Here is a 19673-nt window from a genome sequence, read left to right as displayed (position 1 = left end):
CAAATAATTTCACGTACTGTAAACATTAAACCTTGAACTCAAATCCTAATAGTAGTACAACAACTGTCCACAAGATGGCGTTAACCACATGTTCAATTGACTCAATATCGTGTGAGTGATGGTGAACAAATCTGCAGTCTACTGCCTCGTCAAAGATGATATTCTTTTAAATCCTTATATTTCATCTGATTGTTTCCTCCCTACCGTTTCGTTGTGTGTAAATGACGAGTTTGCCCCCTATCCCCTTTCTTACTTCTTTGCTCAATTTCTCGCTCTTGACGTTCATCCGGCAGACCACAGCTGCTCGAGCTCCTGTGTAATTACAGCCCATTGGTCGCTGAGCAGGACATTTTTCTACCCTGATGCAAGTCCACGCGTCTGGACTGGTGAATCCTTTGCCATCTTATCTGGCAGACAAACAACTGGGACAGTTCAGATGTCGAAGCAAATATGAAAGAAAGAAAGAAAGTAAGTAAGAGCGGCGATCAAGAGGCAAAACGAGATCAAGACGGAAATTTCCTAGAGAAAGGAAGCTTTTATACACAAACCCTCATGATGGGGGACAAAAGAAAAGTTTGAAGTTAAAGGCAGTCGATTTGGGCGCTTAACGAAGAAAATAGAGCTGCTGTAGCTACTGCAGAGGTTTCCTCCGGCCACTAGAGGGCATTGTTGATGACTTCTTGGTGGGTATTTTGTTTCCGGGTCTTGTCTTCTCCAGAGCTTCACGCGGAGCTCATATGGCATTGCAAACTGACTGTAAGTGGTCCCATTTCATTTATTATTATTTGTGGGTTGCTAGTGCATATTAAGTTTACTATGTTTTTCTTCTTCTCAGAATCCATAGTAGCAGCTGGAGGACCACCTGCGTCTTGTCCACAGCTGGGGTCAACGGTACCCACCAGTCAGCTGAGCAAGACCGCTCCTGGTAAGAAATACCCTGTCAAAGCAATATTCTTTTGCCCTGTAAGCGGTCCTCTCCCACCAGCATCCCACGCATGCTTCCCCTCCACAGTGAAACCGCATAGGACTTTGTGTCCGGCACTCAACACACAGACATACCGTAATTTTCGGACTATAAGTCGCGGTTTTTTTTCATAGTTTGGGTGGGGGGGCGACTTATACTCAGGAGCGATTTATATACATATATATGGGTTTTTTTCACTTTTTTGGGCATTTTATGGCTGGTGCGACTTATACTCCGGTGCGACTTATAGTCCGAAAATTACGGTACTAAGCTCCTCTTTCATAGACCACCTCTCATATGGCCTCTCTGATCTCGGCACGTCTGGTTGACTTTTGTCTGGATTCAATATGTTCCTCTGTTGTCACGTGGCCGCACCTTCTATAGATTTCCTCTCATTGCAAAGCAAAGCTGGAAGGAAACCTAAGCTGGAGACACGATCAAAGCAATCTTGCCACTCGCTCTGATTTTGGCCTCGCATGGACCCCCCTCCCGTCTTTGTGATGACATCTTTGCGCTTATGGAAACCAGATGCAGCAGTAAAAGAAGAGCTCTGCAGAGAGAGAGAGAGAAAGAAAAAAACACATGTATTAGGTTGTATGATAGATACCTCACGATCAGCGTGCAGAGGAAAGGGCTCAGGCATAGAATGAGTCCACTATCCTGACAAGTTCCCATCGGGAGGGGGTTTCCTTGTGGATACGACAACTAGGTCAGCATGAGGCCAGGTGGCCTTAGCACACAACCAGGAAGGAGAGCTTGAATCAGCATTTTACGTCAGCGGTGTTTTCCTGCCAGGCTCGAGGGGCATAACGAGCCGCATGAGGCACATGGTTTGGGGGAAAAGGCAAATGTTGATGCTTCAACTTCCTTGCACCTGCATTTTTGTTCCACCCACACAATAGTGCACCACGCCCGGCACAAAACCTCATTTTGACACTTAAGAGTCATGTGGGAGAGGCCAATGGTGAATGAAAGTGTATTGCTGAGAAAGTCGATTCTACTATGGTAAACCATGAAATAAATTTGAAGCATACACCAATAATTGACCTTTTTCCCAAACTCAGCTGGGATGCACATTATATGCGTTTGACTGAACAATAAAAAAAAAAATCGAAAGAACAATGATAGCAAACCCTTGTGTTCCCTGTTTGCGGTCCCGCTGCACGTAGCAGGATGTGGCAGACCCTTAATAGATGCAAATGAAATCCATGTGTAGGCCACTTGACAGGATTCTTATGAACGACCTCACCCGACATCCTTGTTGCCAGGCAGAGGTCAACAGTCATTCTCATTTTAATAGGGAAGTTACCCAGGCTTCTCTCTCGCTGAGCTTTGTCCTGCCATTCCCCTTTTCTATACCCGTCGGCCATTTTAGGAGGCACAATGGACCGGAGCAGAACCTCCTCCAATAGGAAATTTCCACTCATCAGCCAGCAGGCCAAATACATTCAACTGAAACAGGAAGTGTCCCGCAACGAGAAAAAGTCTTAAATCACTTATTAATAAGGCTTGTGACATTAGACACGAGGCCACCTTGTGACTTTCCAGTCAACAACGTGTAATCTTGCAACATCTTTTTTTGTTTGTTTTTATGCTGGTTGGAAAAGTGGCTCGTTTTGTCGAGAGAAAAACGTCTCCAGTTACACAAAGGAGGGGGGGGGGAAGGAAACTATGCAGAGTCGTGCTGATTCTTGCCTTCACTTTGCAGAATCAGCAGGGAAAGACAGAAAACACATTTGAGAAGCACTGTTTGTGTGCCATGACACAATCTATATAAGCAATATATAGTTTGACTGCTTTGACCTATTAATGACATGTCCTGCTGTGCTCCTGGGGATGCAGTTGCATTTCCAGATGTAGCTCATGGAATTCTGCATCATTCTGGTCTCCAAATGTGATTTAAATCCCCCCTCCAACACACACTCCTCCTCCATCCTGCAAACAGCCTCGTGACTTCACCCCCCCCCCCCCCAGCCCTGATTCTTCAAAACAATTCAGCAAACCAGAGACAACGGGGCGCCTTTTTTTTTTTTTTTTTTTATTAAAAAAAATAACAGATGATTATTATTGCATTAAAGTGGTACAGCTGCCATAACACGTCATAGACGACGGTTATGTGACAGTTTAGGTCATTTTGAACTCGGTTGACGCCTGCGATTGTTTTGTTTTTTTACTTTTATTTTTTTAACTTTTATTATCTCATAATGGAAGACAGTCCCCACTGTATGGTCGGTCTAATAACACATGCAAATGCTGAGTGCATATTCGACATGCACGCATGACCCATTTACTTAATCAAATGCTTACCAACTGTAACAATTGCTAAAAAAAAAAGACCGAAATCCCACATGCCGCTCCAACCATACAACTTTTTGTGCTATGCAACGGGTCGATCCTTTTTATCCCTGTTTCTACTTAGGATTTGGACGCATTCCTCATTTTCCAACCCAATTCCTGGGCCTGACATTTTCCAAGCCACGTTAATGGAGAGTGGAGTGGCTGGGGAGCAAGAAAGCTGGAGGTCCAGGAGGACAGTGAAGACCAGAAGGAGGGCAAAAAAAGGTAAGATAATTGATTTTAAATCTTGCATTATGTTATATTACACACAGGTCAAAGCAGTAGTGCCAAGTGAAAGTCACACCACATGAATACTTTTGATATGTCTTTATTTTGTAGGAAATGTCCAAAATGTAAAGAACACAGACACAATCTCATTGCGAAAAAGGAGATGGTTCCCATTATTATCATCATCACTAGTATCATCATCATTGCTGTGCGAGTCCTCTTAAACCCGTGACGAGTAAAATTAGCACCATACTGTAAAATGGTAAACAATGAAAAATGGAAGCCATTTTTTCCAGATTTTGGATTTATTTCATTTGAAGATCAAATAAAAACAATCAAGTTTCATTAACAAATAATCACCCGCGTCCCCACTTCACTATTCCCACATATAAAATTAAGGCCACTTTCAAAACGGTATGTCACTGTCCAGCAGGACCTTTTAATGACAATGTACAAAAACGCATTCATTACACAGACAACAACAATAATAGTAATAGTCATAATAATAATGACGACATCAGCATTTATAGAAAAAGGGAAAACACAGAGTTTCATGCTGATGGTTTCGTTCCCTTTTATGGTTCACACTGGCTCGGTTCTGTTTTACTGGAAGCTTAAAAAACACAATGACTTTGTGGTTGAAAGAAAATGTGCTTTTTGCATGAGTGTGTGTGTGTGTGTGTGTCTGTGTGTGTGTGTGTGTGTGTGCAAAAGGAACCGTGTGTGTGTGTTGTACAGTATATTGCTGGTGCGTGGGGGGGGGGGGGGGGTCAAGCACACAATTTGCTTACACGAGGAACATGCTCCAATCGAGGCCACAAACGCTGACCGATGACGTCAACTTGACAAGTAGACATTGAAAAAGGCTAAAACAAACAAACAGCCGTGAGCGAGCTGGCGTCAGTCCCCACAAGGACAGAGAACCAAATGGAAGGGCCGAGTGGTTGCGTGCGTGACAGAGCAAAAAAAGAACCTCGCAGTGGTTTCAACAATGAAGCGCGCTGCTCTTCTTCACATTTGATCTTATTTTGTCCAACATCACCTTCCATTTGTTTCTCTTTCTTTGGATCCTCCTCTCCTGTTCCAACTACACCTTGTCCAGTAAGGAACGTTGGCAGTAGAGGAGTCGGCGAGGAGTGCCATAGCGACGGAGAAACACTAAAGCGGCCAGCGTTGCGATCACACACACCAACAGGAACAAAGGAATGACCACGGCTGCCGCCCCCACTCCGCTTCCCGCCCTTCCTTCCTCGTCCACCTCGATAATGATCACTTCCGTATCCTCCACGTCCTCTTCCCGATCCACCTTTGTCTCGGTTTCCTCCCTCTCCCTCTCCCTCTCTCTCTCTCTCTCCCTCTCCTTGTCTGTCTCCCTGTCTCGGCTTCTGTCCTTGTCGTCGTCGTTGTTGTGGTCCTGTTCCTTGTCTTTGTCGTGGCCGCCTCTTCCTCCGTCCGTCTTGGGGTCTTCGTTGGGACAACCCATCCAATCCCGCAGAGCGGATTTTGGGTAGCCGGGCTCCACTCGCATCATCTGATTGTTGAACTTCCAATACTTGTTGGCTTTATAAAAGTAGGTGTACGCTGAGGAGGAAAGGTACACATTATTTGTTGTGCATTATTATTGTCAGTTAATTTCCAGTTATGTTCAACCTTAGAGGTTCCACTGCACATTCTCGTTTGTCTTTGTTTGCTGATATTGCATTCAAGTGATCAACTTTTAAAGCGTCTGAGCTGACTTGCAGGAACACCACTTACCTTGATCTTTGCTCATGAAGGCTGACTTGATATTGTCGGGCACTCCTTGCCAGACATTGATGGGCCTTGGATAACCATCGTCAACACTCCGCGACGCTTCGTTATAACGGTAATACCTACGCAAAGGAAAGCCATGTCACCTCATAAAGTATGTTGCAATTCCAAAGTAGGGAAAAAGTTTCAGACTGACTTGTCTCCTCTGAAGAAGTATGTCTGTCCAGTGGGAGTGTAATAAAGTGCGGCGTCTATCCGATCTTTCGGGAGCCCGGTCCCCATTTCTCTTAGCTTCTTGGGGTAGCCAGTATCGAGAACGGATTCACTAAACACCCAGTATCTGTCACCTAATCGGAGAGGGGAGATGCAAATAATAACGATTATTTCTATTGTTTTCAACAAACCACTGGATATTTTTGGTCAAATAGGAACCTTTAAAGAAAGCAAATGTCCCATCCTCTCTTTCAAAAGCAGCGTTGACGAGAGTAGGAAGTCCCCTCCAGAAGTGACCAATAGGCATGGGGTAGCCATCCATCACTTGGTTGTTTCGCACTCGCCAGAACCACTTATCCTGAAAACAAAACGTCATTTTCGTAACAACCCCCAAACGTGTCCAAACAAGATCGATTTGGTTTACCTTGAACACAAACATTTCTCCTCTGAGGATGGCGATGGTGTCAAAGTGTCCGTCGCAAATATTTGGGCCGAAATGAGGTTTGTCTGGTGTATAGCTGGGAGTTGTGTCAGTTGGGATTCGAGGTGTCACAAATGGGGGCTGAGGGCCTGATCCCGTACCTGAAAGAGGAAATTGTGGGCAAAGTAGAAATGAGTTATAGTCCTCTCCCGCCTGCTTGGGAAAATCGAGATGTTCCAAATTGATTACCCCACCGTAAAGCTGTTGTATGCCTCTGAGGTCATCTTCGGGAAGTTGGAAGTTGTCAGTGTCCATCCATTGGTAAAAGGGAGCCATAATGGCTGAGGGGTCACTGGAATGCTCCATACCGAGAGCATGGCCCAACTCGTGCACGGCAACCAGGAATATATCATTGCCTGGAGGCGGCAAAACATGATGTCGCCCATCGGTAAAGCATTGACAACGCGTGAAAAGTGAGGAGAGCTAAGTAGCCACCGTTCAGAGGAAAAGGGCCAATACTAGTTTGACAATATGGAAAACCATTTGAACATGTATTATGAAGTAGTAGCCTCTGGTAGCACCCAATTGCCCACTAGTCGTTTTGAGTAACGAGTAGTTATCCAATTGTTACGAAGCATTTCATTGATGTCGTTGAATGCAATTTTCCAATCTCCAAAGCAGCAATTAGACGGATACGCAATTCATGGCCTTGCCAAATTTTGTGGGCGACTTGGAGGTGACTCACAAGCACATAAATAACTTGAGCTGTCTGTAAATGACAAACAGTACAAGATGTGCTAACACTTGCACGTCATGTGAAGAGTGACTCAAGGCAATTCATGAATAAACATTTCCCCATCTCTATAGCGTACATAACTCCCTCATACCGATACAAAGTAGGACATGTCGGCGCTTGTAGCACCTAAACACGTTTCCCTGGACTTAGTGTTGGCTTGTGAATGAATGTGGTGGTCCCTTACCCATCAGATCCCGGTTTCCAATGGTCCAAGGCTCAGCTGCATCAAAATGGGTGTCCCCCCCAATGCCGGGACTGGGAAAGTAAGCGTGTGCCAGGAAGCCTCCCTCGCCGTCAAAAGGGCTACTGTCGCCGTGGAAACCCTCAGCGAAGAATAACATGATATCCGCAAACTCCTCCACCTTGTCCCGGATGTAATGGTAGGGAATCTCAGTGAATCGCAGCGGGGTGACGCTCTCCCACACCTTGAAGGCTCTCCTGATGGCCTCGTGGGTCTCGTACTCGCCCACCTTTGGTGTGTAGTTCTGTATTCTGAGGACGGTCAGATATTGTCTTTTAAAAAGTTGCAAAATGATGGCGCAATACTGCTATTGTTCTATGAGGGAAAGTGTAGGCGCTGTTTTATGATTGTAATGGCGAAGCATTATTTTATGATATTATGGCTGTCAATAGTTCTCGCTGTGTTGCCAAGGAGACAACGTACAGTAAATAAGTGTCGCCCCTGCAAATTCCGCCTCGAAACAACAGGCTGTGACCCGCAAAAGCCGAATCACTTACGAAAATGTGATTTGGTTCTTAGTCCACTTCAGGCCCTGGATGGCATAACGCTTTCTCCTCAAGCTGGTCTTCAACTCAGCACCGAACTTGTCTGGCACACCGCAGCGAGGTCGTTGCATTGCCCTGTCGTCAAACATCACATTTGATCACAAGTGTTCTCATCGGCGTATAACGGAAGTGAATTTGATCAAGAGTGAAACGGGCTTCTCACTCGATGGTGTTGGTGTCAAAAGAGCCGGTGACCGTGAGGCCGTAGAACCTCTGCATGGCGGCGATGGCTGAGGAGACGGACTGAGGGGAACGCTGAGTGTGGGTCCGCATGTCCCCTGGGGGAAGGTAACCATATTGTTGCAGCCAAGACTGCAAAAAAAAAAAAAGAGAGAGAAATACGTTATGGCACTAAGAAGAAAGTGACTCCAAATGACTTCAAACAGGCAGACATAAAAATCCTCAACAACAGAGACACAAGACATCTTGAACTTTGACCTGGATAATAAAACAGAATGTGTTTGGATGCCGCCAATCACGCGAACCTCATGTTGAAATATTAAGTGCAGCTGTTGTGAAAAGAAATGATTCCACACTGATGCAAAAAAGAAGTTTGTTTTTGTGTGTTGGTGCCAGCAGCAACAGCAGCAGCATCATTTGAAGCCTCTCTGGCATTTCTCCATTCAGTGACTAAGTCGACCATCAATTGTCAGCCAGTGTCGAAATCGAAGTTTGAAAGTCAAAACAGGTCTAAAGCGCTGAAAACACAGCTCAAGTTTCAACGAAACCCCTGCGAGCCAGGAACCGCCTGAGGAAATTCCCTCTTGAAAGTCAAACATTAACAAGACTTTTTCTTGCAAGTTACTCTTTGAAATTTGGTGTCAGCGCTGCCATGGTCATCAAGTTGTTCCGAGTTCTCATGCTGAACTTGACCTTACTTTTGCTGGAAAAAGCATTTGACCGCAGCACTAGCTTGACATCTGGAGAGACGCCAGCGGCTTTGCTCAGCAAATCTCCCACGCAGCTTTTTTCCCCTCTGTGACCCAAAGTAAAAAAAAAATAACATTGAGGCTATTGTGAAGGCAAAACTAAACCCACTGTGATATTCAGTTTTTTTTTTATTTGATATAACGTGATCATTTCTTAATTCCAACGCAGTGGGCTGAGATCAGAGGTGGGCGTGGTGGCCATCAGGAATTTCAGGAGTGTTTCAAACGGCTGATCCATTTCAAGATGTCGATTACGTTTCTGCGCATTCCACTGCTTGCTATTTATTTTGACAACATATTTTAACTGAGGAAGAGATTTTGACAGTATGATTCCCTTGACCTCATTTGTACAAGTTGAAACCTGTTCCATTCACCGTTCACACCGCAGGCAAATGAAACCCAGATCGGATTTTGTCGGCCCATATGGGACCTTCAGTAGACTTCTCCAGAGATCGAAAAGCCTCCCAAAAATATTTCGACCTCCTCTTGCATTGCTCTCCTGTCAATATAAAAAGATGTTCCCCTACACACTGGACCACGTTTAATCACTACGTACTTCTTATGCATATGCAGGTCACACCAAAAAGTCCGAGATCTGAACTCAGAACTGCGAGGCACACGAGGCCACCGCAGCCAAATGAGAGAGGGAGGGAGGGAGAGTCCCAGGCTGAGACCGGGGCCTCGGGCAAACCTCAGCAGATGGTTGGAGTGGCGCTTGAACGTCAGGGACCTCTGCATCCAGCGTTGCATCCAAACCTCAAAGTCTGTCTTTGCCTCATCACTCCACCCACCCGTTCATTCTCCGTGGAAAACCCAGCGGCCTCAGACCACACCCAGAGAAAGCCTATCAATCATTGCGCTAAAGCCCATCTGCTGTTGCTCCTCGGGTTGACATGCTAGTCGTAGCTTCTCCTCTGAAGAACCATTTGTGCACCTGGGTGAGCTAACCTTCTTAAATATAGGCTTGGGCCTTGTAGGTTTACAGTACACTAGTACAGAAAGAACTGATTCTGATCCAACTTGACCGACTTTGGCATGAAGTGGCTTTAATTTCGTACTCTTGGTGTGTGTCAGGGAGACATGGAGGTTTGAGTGTTTACACTAGTTTACCTTTGAATGAGCCCTTTCTGGTTGTGACTCAAACATCGGGCAGAAGTGGACACACATAAAGACTCAGTGTCTCATTGCACACCATTTGGGGAAAAAGACGACGGATTATGGCATTGAAACGGAATGGCCAACGGTGGATAATGAATCATCCAATTGATGGATGATTCGATTCAACTTCAGTCGAAACTACAATTGATCATTCATTTTAAACTGACAGTTGGTTTCACTTTAACATGAAGTTATAATAATAATTGTCATTTAAATTTCAAAGGAAATTAGGATTAAGAGGAATTTTTGGGTGAGATTATAAAGAAAATTGTTTTGGAGCTGAACAGGAAAAGTGGATCAACTGTCACATGGCTGTGACAGAAATGCAGCTGTACCACAGATGGTCCAACGGTGACTTTTGGTTTTAAGTTTTTCCAGCGAGCTTTAACTAAGTCCGCCTTACACGTCCAAAAATTAAATGAACACAGACAGCAAAGTACATCTCGAAAAATTAAAGGCTGGCTATTTGTTATGATGAGTATAATATAAATAAAAAAAGGGGTATTCAAATCAATTAAAATGGCTGCAAAATAAATTGCGTGAGGTTCACACAAATCAACTTTCCATTCGACCTTGGACCTTTTTAACTTAAGCCAGCGTAGACCAACCGCAGTTTAGTTGGGGAACACTTCAATTTGGAATTTTTCGATGGGAAAAACTAGTCATGTTCGACCTCACAGGTTCCTCTGTACAAGGAAACCGCTGTTCCAGGTCCAGTTTGACTGATATTTGAGACTTTGTCACACACATACTCGCTTTTTTTTTTTACTCAAAAGACTGCTGCTGTATGACACAGAGTACTTGTTTGAGCATTAGTGCTCCCATCCATCCTTATAAAGGCCTTTGCATGTGACGTAAAAAAAAAAAATCACTTTTGAACGATGCTATTTTTACACCGCTAATAAGCTGAGTAACTTAAGCGGTGGTACGAAGCGGAAACGGTCACTACGCAGACGATGACTGTCAACACTAATAAAAGGCTTTTGAAGTGGAATATGTGAAATTGCCGCTTGGAAACAGTTTTTAACGTCCATGTCGACAGATTTATTTCATTTTAATTCCTCAGATCAAACATGCATAGTCAGCGCTTTGAAATTTACAGTTACAACCACCCACATGGAAGACTAGGTATGGTCAGCAATCAAAGGGGAGGGAGGGAGGGAGGATGTCCCTTTTGCATAGGAAGGGAGTTAGCATGAGAACCAGAGAGTCACTTGTTCCATCCAGGCCGAGCCAATGGAAAAAAAGGGTGATCTACAGTGATGCATGGTAGTCATCCAGATGGACTGGATGCCCCTCACGCTGCTATCCTGAAAATGACTCCCATCAGTTGTCACACTTTGTTATAGGCTACTTGCAAGCTAGTGCACACACACATTTGAGGGTCGAATCTGGCAAGTGACGTTAACAAATTTCTCTCTGGCCAAGGTCAATAAGGTCTCCCAAAAAGAGTGGACGTCACTTGTAATGTCATTTTTCAGAGCTACAATTCCTTTGAGTGAGGTCACCACTTTGGGTATGACCTCATTTCCTGTAACATCAATCACTCCTTCGGGCCACCCAGCCTTTATGACCGACCGGGGTGTGTCTTTGTCTATAACATAACACAATGAAAAAATAGCCTAACATCCTTCCTTCTTTCCTGTCTTACTTCTTTGTCCGTGCAAAAAAATAATCAACTATATGTCCCACACAGAGGCTTATGTATGCATGGATACTATGACTTGTTCATCCAGATAATAATTCCTTTTCTAGCTTTCAGTCACATGGCCACAATGTCTTCTTTTGTGTTCTGCAACAGCCCCCTCCCTCACTGTCCTCAGTGGATATTCCCCCATTTCACTTCAAATGATCTCATAAGACAGCCATTCCTTTAAATATTTGTTGGATGTCTATAGGAACAGATCTCTACTTGTAGCAGTGAAAGCTTGTGAACGCGACAAGGTGTTTTATTGGCCGAGCAAAAAACCAAAATGCCCACATCCTTTCTTCGAGTCAATTAGTCAAACGAAAGGAAATGACTTCATCCGCCGTGAGTGTTTATTACAATGACACAAAGCTGCTGACCACGTCAAATGAACATCCTCACTGGGACTAAACAGTGTAACACTGTAATTAGTTCAATATATCCCTTGTTGCATTCAATAATTGTTACATTTTATAATTTCTCAAATGATCCTGTAACTCGGCAGCCCTTTGCAATTCAATGAAAACGGCATCGAGAAGAGATTCTGCTCAAATTTGACAGTTGGTGAGGTTTATTCTTAACATTGGTTAAGTCAATATATCACATTTTGGTGCAAATCCCCCAAAAAAAGATGAGAAGATTTTGCCATTTGTCTCTCAATGGAAGGATTCATTTCTCCCCAGAATTCAAGTGTTTAGGTTAGCCTCGTTAATGTTGCCTTCCAATGTGTTAGGTTTTAATTAAAATTTATGACTTAACTGGCTTTTTTTTTTTTGTGAGACCTCCACATAAAAAACATTCTACTGCAGACCTCTCCGCAAATGATGGCCTGGGGGCCACATCTGGTCGGCACTCAGGCTCTGAGTGGCCCTCACAGAAACCATGAAGTCATGAAAAAAATACAATATGCAGTGATTTCATTTTGAAAGTTGCGCTCACATGCAGGTTTTTATCATCCGACGACGACTGTCCTGCACATATTACAAACATATGCAAACCCTAAACTGGGAAATAATCTCTGGTTTCTGAGTTTGCTCCTGTGTTTACTTTGAATCATAAATCGTCCCTTTCCTTTGGCGTTTGAATGGAGGTCAGCAGAGCTAATGTAACGTTCTTCCACTAGGGCAGCTGGAATAATCATGAAGATATTTGGCACCAGTGGCTGATCAAAACAATCATGCTGTCCGTTGTTGTAATTATTCTAAAAAGACAGAAAAATATGAAAAGCTGCTGCTCCTTATCAGTGAGCCGTGTTTTTCCACAGCTGACTCTTTCTCAGAAACGCTGAAGTACGTCTCCTAGACTGCTGAGCCGTAACTTAAGACAGATGTCAACAATTACATTTCCCCATCCCCCTAAATATTAACGGAGCCACAGTCCTCAAATCCCCCTCCCGTGCCCACAAAAATTGTCTCTGACTCTGCCCTGACCACAATACAAACTCAGATTTCTGCCCATTTACGTTCTCATGCTTCCTTGCTTTTGCATCCTCAGCACTCCTCAGCGTTTTTCAGGAGCGCTAATGGTGCTCATGGGCTGTTTCCGCTAACCCCGGTCATAGCCCTTCCCATCTTGCACAATGCCAACAACAAGTGACTTTTGCTGACGTTATTGTCCATGTTGTATTAACATGGACCGCAAAAACTATCTGATAAACTCTCATGCAACTTACTGTCTGTAACCCACTATCATTCTCCCCCCCCTTCATTTCATCATCTTTTTATCCTCATAAGGGTGACTTTGCTGAAATAGTCAAGCATTAAAACTTTTGCTTTTTGTGTGTAATAGTTGTGACCCTTTGCAGTGAATTGAGGAAAAAAACATTAGTAAACAAATGAAAGCATAACATTTTGGGGGGTTAAGCTAGTATTTCATGTTCTAAATAGTATTTAGTAGTTCCTATAGTATTAAACGTTTTACACAGCAACAATAATAACAAAAATATTTCTTTCCATTTTTTTGGACAACTATCATAAATGATGTCACACAATACCTGAGCATACTTTATGGTCACAGCATTAGCATCAAAGAATTAGGTATGCTTGTTGTTGTTTTTTCTTGGCCATTAAACTCAATAAGTAATGTACAAAGTTGTAATTGGACTTCAGCATCATTTTTCAGATTTTTTTTTTTACTTCTTATCACACTTGAATGAAATGTGGAAAAACAATTAGAGGATGTCTAAGACTTCATGTTAAAAGTGGTTCGCTTATTTTTTTATATCTGAAAGTCTTTTTTCCCCCTTTGTCCAAACTCACCTCCGGATTGACTTTTTTCTCCGTCCCCCCCGCCGCGGCCTGTGTGCTGGCGTTGAAGAGCAGCACCGCCAGCAGCAGCAGCAGTCGCAGCAGCACTTTCAGCCTCCACCGTGCCATCTCGTTGCTCGAGTTAAAGTATCAGCAAGAGGTCGTTTTGTCTTGAAATTTCACGCAGTCTGCACGTCGTCAAAACATGCTTCCAAAAGAAACTCAGTACGTAACACAAATTGAAAAGAAAGAAAGAAAGAAAGAAAACTTGCGGATTCCTGACGGCTACCAGCGCCTGCAACTTCTACAATGACTTCAAATTAGTTCGCAACAACATGCATTCTTCTCGTGTTTTACTTATGAAGACTAGAGGAGGGGGAAAAAGTCCGTTATTTTGGTCGAAATGCTGAACTTGTGTCCCTTTTTTTTTTTTAGCCGCAACCCCTTTTCCTATCTCCTCCAAGTATACGTGGTGGTAGTTTGCAACGCCCCCCCCCTCCCCTCCCCTCCGCAGCCTGTCAGGAAAATGCCCGCCCTCGAGCTTGCGCGCAACAACGATGTCTTTATTATTATTATTTTCTTTTTTTTTGCTAGGTGACCCTAAATACGCCATCGCCCTACCTGAGTTTGCAGAGTGACAAAACACTATTTAAAAACGGAGCAAGTTAATTGTCATTATTTTATACTGGAAGGGAGGACTTATTAAGTAAAACGGATGTCCACGGGGGAGTCTTTTTTTTTTTTTCCAGTTTTGTACTCTGGGTTTATTTCAAATCTGCATTATACCACATGCATGCCCCTTTAGGTTCCCTTGATTCTTAGACTGACCATAAATGTGAATGTACTGAGATGCATCTTACGGTGACTTACAGGAGACATTGCGCCATCTATCGCTCACATTCTACTAAACTAATAATTATAAAGTGAAGAATGTAAAGAACATTTTTGTGTTGACTTCACCCTTTAAAAAAAAAAATAGGATTGTTCTTTTCGGTTGTCCTTTTTTTCCTCCATTTTTTTTTAATACAGAGATAATTAATGTACAGTTCACAACAAACATAAACTTGCTATCATTTGTTGTAGCTTGTGCCACCGGTTACTTTTGCACCAAACAACATTCATATTGTTTATGTCCTCAGTAGCTTCACAAAGACTGCAGCTGTGCTTCTGGTTAGTCCACAATGCATTATTGTCCTGTAAATACTATCAATCAAAACATAGGAGACAAACAAGATAATATTCCACACAGAAATGCATTGGTCTGGTTTGTTATTGCAAAGTGAACTTTTTTCTGAAGGAAGTCTCTTTTGCTTGAGCCTCTTGGTAATAGGTCAGATTTGAAAACCGTACCTGAGGTAGACGTTATACCTTTCAGTGTCGAACAGAAAACCAAACCAGATCTGACATACAACATTGATACGCTTAATTAGTCAACACCAGTCTTGTCACAGCAATTACTGACAACAGATTTACTTGAATAATTGCATTTGTGTGATATACAATATGTCTGTTTTTTGCAATAAGACCAAACCCATTGACTCACAACTTTCACAAACAAACATCACTGTGACTATCAAAATGACAAAGCTACATGAAGGTAAAGAAGCACTATTCAGGCATTCAAGTTCATTCATCTCCCGCTTCATCGGGCGCTCCCTTTTCCAGCTCGGACTGCAAAGGGGATTTTGCAGGCTCGTTTATTTCCTGGCTGGTCGGAGGAGTATCATCGGTTGACCCAGGACTGTTGTTGAGGAAGGCTTGGTACTGGTTCCAGAAACCCGCTGCACTTGTGGAGGCCGGAATGGTCAGGGAACCTCCTATCGATGACTGAGCTTGGTCAGCACATGAACGACTACTGCGGGCTAAAGAGCGGGTTGCTTTGGTGACGACACCATGGTGCTTCATATGTCCCTGCGCATGACAACATCAAACAATAGCATTAGCTTCACGTCGCAAAAGAGCAAGCATGCAGCACCGATGTCAAAATGATGACAAAACTGTTTATTTGCATTTTTTGATGCTCTGTATTATTGTGTTCCCTTCTGTGATGGATTCCATTTCTTTTCTTACCTTCAGTCCGCTGCGACTAGCATATGCTTTTCCGCATTCAGCACAGCAATAGGTCTTCTTCTCGGGGCGAGCTATTGGAGATGGGAGAGTCGGGGCTAGGCTGAGAGGAACAGAAACCTCCGGTGCTTCACTTGGAGTAGATGCATTCATCTTATTCACACCGTCTATTTGGTTGTTTCTGTCATATGAGGCAAAATTAAAGTTCTGACCTGGGTCCCTTGTGAAAGCGGAAGCCCTAAGTGCATCACTTCCTTGACTACTTTCTGCACTTTCTGAGGCTGACATCATTTGGGGGTATTCCTCAGGCACTTCTGCTCGCGTTGGTGTTGTCGGAGTACAAAACTCATCTCCGTCGTCTTCCCTAGGTCCAGGTGATTGGACCCCACAGGAGACTAGGCCTGGATCGGGGGCTGGAATGCCTACAGGTGGAGTCACATCTTGATTCTGTGTTGAAGAAGAAGCAATTGTACTCGGACAGTTGTAAGCAAAGGTAGGAGGTGTGCTTTGTTGTTCCTGCGGATTTGATCTGGCGGGGGGGATAGTGACTGTTTCATCACAGTCCACGGCCATAACGTCATGCAGTCCAGTGGTTTGGGAAACAGGTGAAGATGATTTGGAGAGCAGATCCCCGGAGGGTTGCTCACTTCTGTCGTCTTTGTCGATACGGGAAAATTCGTCCGTTTGCTGGGTGAGTGGCAGGGGGGCACTTGCACAAAGGAAAGGAGGCTCATCCGTGGGTTCTGGTGGAGTTCGGGTTGCACTATTCATGAAGGGGTCGGGGCTAAGGTCACTGGGGGGGTTGAGGTCTGCGCTACAAAAGCCAGATTTGGTCGTCGTCGCGGCGTATTGAGCATCGGAAGTAGGACATAAGTCCGTTTCGACGTTTTGAAATTGTGGACTTGGGGATAGGCTTGTCAGGTTACCAGGTTGAGGTGTTTTACTCTTGGCATTGCTTTGTTCGCCCATGTTGGACTCGGGTTGTTTAGCATTCGATTGGGCTGTCATCTCACAGGCAGAATCATCAGTGCCTACCGGGGGCAGTTGACCTCCAAGGTGCATACGAATATGGTGTTGGAGTACCAGAGCATTGGTGAATTTACGTTGGCAAAGCGGGCACGAATTGTGGACGCGAGCGTTGGGGGGCCGAGCATGATGGGTTGCCAGATGCGAGCGGAGGCTGCCTTTGGTTGAGAAGGATCTTCCACACAACTTGCATGGGAAAGGGCGCTCTCCAAGGTGCGTGGCTTGGTGCAAGCGCAGCGCTCTGGGGCAGCTCAGAACCCGAAGACACACGCCGCATTGATTGCTTGCCAAGCTGTTGGCTGCACCTGTGATGCTCAGCGCTGGTAGCAAGCCCCCTGCAATGGCACTTGCATTATTGACGCCCATGCCGAGGGCAGCGACCATCTGTCGAGTGAAGTTTGAAACGGACGTGGAGACCACCGGGGTAGAGGAGGGTGGAGCTGCCATGATATATGTGGTAGAAGTGCTGCTATCGCTTGATTGCGCCTCCATGGCGGAGGTGGAGATAGCGGAAGAAGTCCATGGGGAAGTTGACTGAGAGGCTGTCTTTTCCAGCTTCTCCACCAGCCTCTGCAACTTGGAAGTTTCCGATGTAGGTGTAGAGATAGCTAGAGAGGACGCGGCAGTGCTGACGGGTTTATGAAATGGAGAGAAAGGGAAAGTCATGTTTGAGAAGCTGGAAGAGGCTCCTTGGTGGGAACCTGGATTTGAGGGTAACGGGTTGCAGAGCAAGCCCAAAGCCGGGTGCAGTGTTGAGTGTGGCACGCTTGAGGTAGAGCTGGAGGAACCTGATGGGAAGAGAAGCTTAGGCAGGTGGGCTAGCTGGGAGTAAGCGGCAGGAGAAAGCATGGGAGCTTGAGGGGGGGTGTTTTCATCAGAGTTATTGGAGTGCTTGGAACCCTTCAGCAACCCCGCGATGGTAGACGGCGACGATAACGTCGCATTTGAAAGTAAGGAGGTGGCTAGCGAAGAAGACGAGGCGGCCGAGGAGGTGGAGGGGGACGAGTAAGATGAGCCAGAGGCAATTGAGACTGCAGCTGCTACAGCTGCTGCCCTATTAAGCTGAAGCAAGGAATGTGAAATCAAAGCCAGATCCACACTTGGAGCCAAGGGTAACGTGCAAGGGGTGGACCCCCCAGATGCCCCTAGAGGGAACCCACTGTTGCTACCACGGACCTCCATGTCATTTCCATAAACGTCGTCCTCAGGCCGGCCTTTTGGCTTCTTGTCCGACATCTTCAAAGCACTATTGTTGCTACTAGTCGGACTCATATCTGTGGACGCAGTGGGCCGCAAAGCCACGCCAAACAAAGATGGTGGAAGGAGCGAAAGGGAGAGCTCTGGGTTTTGCTCACGGTGGCGTAAGAAATGCACTTTGAGGTTGCCTCTGGTGGTGAAGCGACTCAGGCACACGGGACACTGGTAGGGCCGCTCCCCGGTATGTGATCGGAGATGTATCTGCAGGGCCGAGTCCCCGCTAAAAACCTTGCCGCAAAAGCGGCAAGCGTGCTGGAGACGGCTAGTACTGCCGGAGGAAGAGGTAGATGAGAGGTTGGCCCCTGCAGAGAGGGATTGCAAAGCAGATTGTGCGTTTGGGGATACCGACGAGAGGGCCGTGTTTAGGTAGCTCTTGCCGCCGTGCTCAGTCATGGAGATATCATTTGGAGGTTTCTCATTGAAATAATGGCTCGGTAGAGCCAAGGATAAAGCCAGTGGATAGGCGGAGGAAGTCATGGCAGCGGTTGAAGATGCGGAATGGTCGGAAGATTGCGTGTTGACTCTCAGGTAACTATTTAGCCCCGCGTCTGCACCTGTGGCTTCCATTTGCGGCTTGCACGTTTGCAGGATTTGAGACAAGGCATTGTTTGATTTGGAAGGTTTGCTGGCCACTTGGGAGGGAAGTAAGGTTGAAAAACAGGCCAGGAGAGGAGCCACACTTGCGGAAGGCTCGGTGGCAGGAGTTTGACTCGTTGGGCTGCTGGCCCGTTTGTCTTCCAGACAGAGTTGAGGTAGGGGTGGAAGAAGATGCTGAGAAGGCGTGTCGAGAGAATAAGTTGCCCCACCCAGACGAAGTACCTGTCTGCAGATCTCCTCTGTTATTTGCATCTGGTTAATCTGCCTTTGCTGAAGCACCCGGAGCTCTTCTAAAATAAGAGCCAGACTCAACTGGGCCCGAGTGGGAGCGGCTGAGGCCGACGCCACGCCTGGACTAGTTGTCGGAGTGACGGGGCTCGGGGGACCCTCGGGTACTCGGCTGGGGCTTCCTGGGTGTGGAGGACACATGGATGCAGAAGATGATGACGATGAGGAGGTTGTGGTGGCTGATAGGCCCAGTTTGGGAGAGGCCATGGGGGCTCCCCTGATAGAGTCTAGGAGGCCACTCGCAGAAGACGGACGGGCGGGTCGAAGAGTGAGGTGGGGGTTGCCGGGATTTGAGCGGCTGGTAGAGGGATTGCTTTGAATATTTTGGATCCTTTTCACATAGAGAGTCTGTGGGAGGTGAGCGGGCGGGCAGCTGGATACTTTGAGGAAAGAAACGATGACGAGAACGAGGGGGAATCTGGATATGACCTCACTGCTAAAGAGACACCTGGGAAAAGTAAAAAAAAAAGGTTGGAATGTCATTAACACCTCCAGAGGGTTCAAAGGAGTCATATCTTGGTCTGTGTTACGCACCATATTTTTTGGCCGCATTTTTTTTGCCCAATGTTTTGTTGCACTCCGTCCGCTAAGACCGCAGTCACAGTCAAGATATAATTTAAGGACGAGCAGAAAGGCCAAGAAAAGGAGGTGGCATGCAAAGAAAAGAACAACATCCTGGCAGGCAAATGACTCACAGACCAACAGGAATCTTATTTTGGCCAAAAAGGATCAAGAGACAGATGTGAAGACTCATGGCCACATAAACAGTCTTACGTCGACTGTATATGGAAAAAGCACTTTGCAAGAAGTGGCACAATCTAATGTGGGACCTGGGTTACTCCTGAACTTACAATATTAGGCCGCATTCAGTAACAATGGCAAATATCTCCCTCGTGTTTGTCTTTGGATGAGGCTATTGTGTGG

General features: G+C 45.4%; 4 protein-coding genes across 6 annotated transcripts in view; 2 read left to right on the top strand and 2 right to left on the bottom strand.

Annotated features, from left to right (window-relative positions):
* The first annotated feature begins 127 nt into the window (after positions 1–127).
* The window catches only part of trim110 (tripartite motif containing 110), a 25932-nt gene continuing 6386 nt past the window's right edge, over positions 128–19673 (top strand). Inside the window, exons 1-4 of one of the 2 annotated variants that reach the window (XM_037276021.1) lie at positions 128–468; positions 721–756; positions 836–925; positions 3384–3526. In XM_037276021.1, the coding sequence (XP_037131916.1) occupies positions 3448–3526 (79 nt within the window). In that variant the 5' untranslated portion in view covers positions 128–468; positions 721–756; positions 836–925; positions 3384–3447. Of the gene's footprint in view, positions 757–835; positions 926–3383; positions 3527–19673 lie in introns of both variants that reach the window. The other variant, XM_037276020.1, reaches the window with a different exon arrangement.
* mmp14b (matrix metallopeptidase 14b (membrane-inserted)) lies at positions 4234–13948 on the bottom strand. Of its 2 annotated transcripts, XM_037276019.1 has the most exons (10): positions 13527–13947; positions 7658–7806; positions 7447–7569; positions 6893–7200; positions 6167–6328; positions 5916–6073; positions 5711–5849; positions 5475–5625; positions 5285–5400; positions 4234–5110 (listed from the first exon to the last, which is right to left on the bottom strand). In XM_037276019.1, the coding sequence occupies exons 1-10, from the start codon at positions 13641–13643 to the stop codon at positions 4617–4619; spliced, it is 1917 nt and encodes a 638-aa protein (XP_037131914.1). In that variant the 5' UTR covers positions 13644–13947; the 3' UTR covers positions 4234–4616. The 2 variants fall into 2 exon arrangements, with proteins under 2 accessions (XP_037131914.1, XP_037131912.1); XM_037276017.1 differs by having other exon boundaries at positions 5916–6328; positions 13527–13948.
* The window catches only part of sall2 (spalt-like transcription factor 2), a 6907-nt gene continuing 2033 nt past the window's right edge, over positions 14800–19673 (bottom strand). The window contains exons 2-3 of the mRNA XM_037276016.1: positions 15585–19197; positions 14800–15425 (exon numbers count right to left, since the gene is read on the bottom strand). Of these exons, the coding sequence (XP_037131911.1) occupies positions 15141–15425; positions 15585–18956 (3657 nt within the window). The 5' untranslated portion in view covers positions 18957–19197 and the 3' untranslated portion in view covers positions 14800–15140. The remainder of the gene's footprint in view (positions 15426–15584; positions 19198–19673) is intronic.
* Positions 17917–19673, top strand: part of chd8 (chromodomain helicase DNA binding protein 8) — a 27071-nt gene continuing 25314 nt past the window's right edge. The window contains exon 1 of the mRNA XM_037276001.1: positions 17917–17923. Coding sequence (XP_037131896.1) covers positions 17921–17923 — 3 coding nt within the window. The 5' untranslated portion in view covers positions 17917–17920. The remainder of the gene's footprint in view (positions 17924–19673) is intronic.

This window comes from Syngnathus acus, chromosome 17, assembly GCF_901709675.1.
Source record: "Syngnathus acus chromosome 17, fSynAcu1.2, whole genome shotgun sequence".
In the NCBI taxonomy this organism is placed as follows: Eukaryota; Metazoa; Chordata; class Actinopteri; order Syngnathiformes; family Syngnathidae; genus Syngnathus; species Syngnathus acus.
Note: the sequence above shows the minus strand (reverse complement) of the source record. Positions and strands in the feature narration are given on the sequence as shown.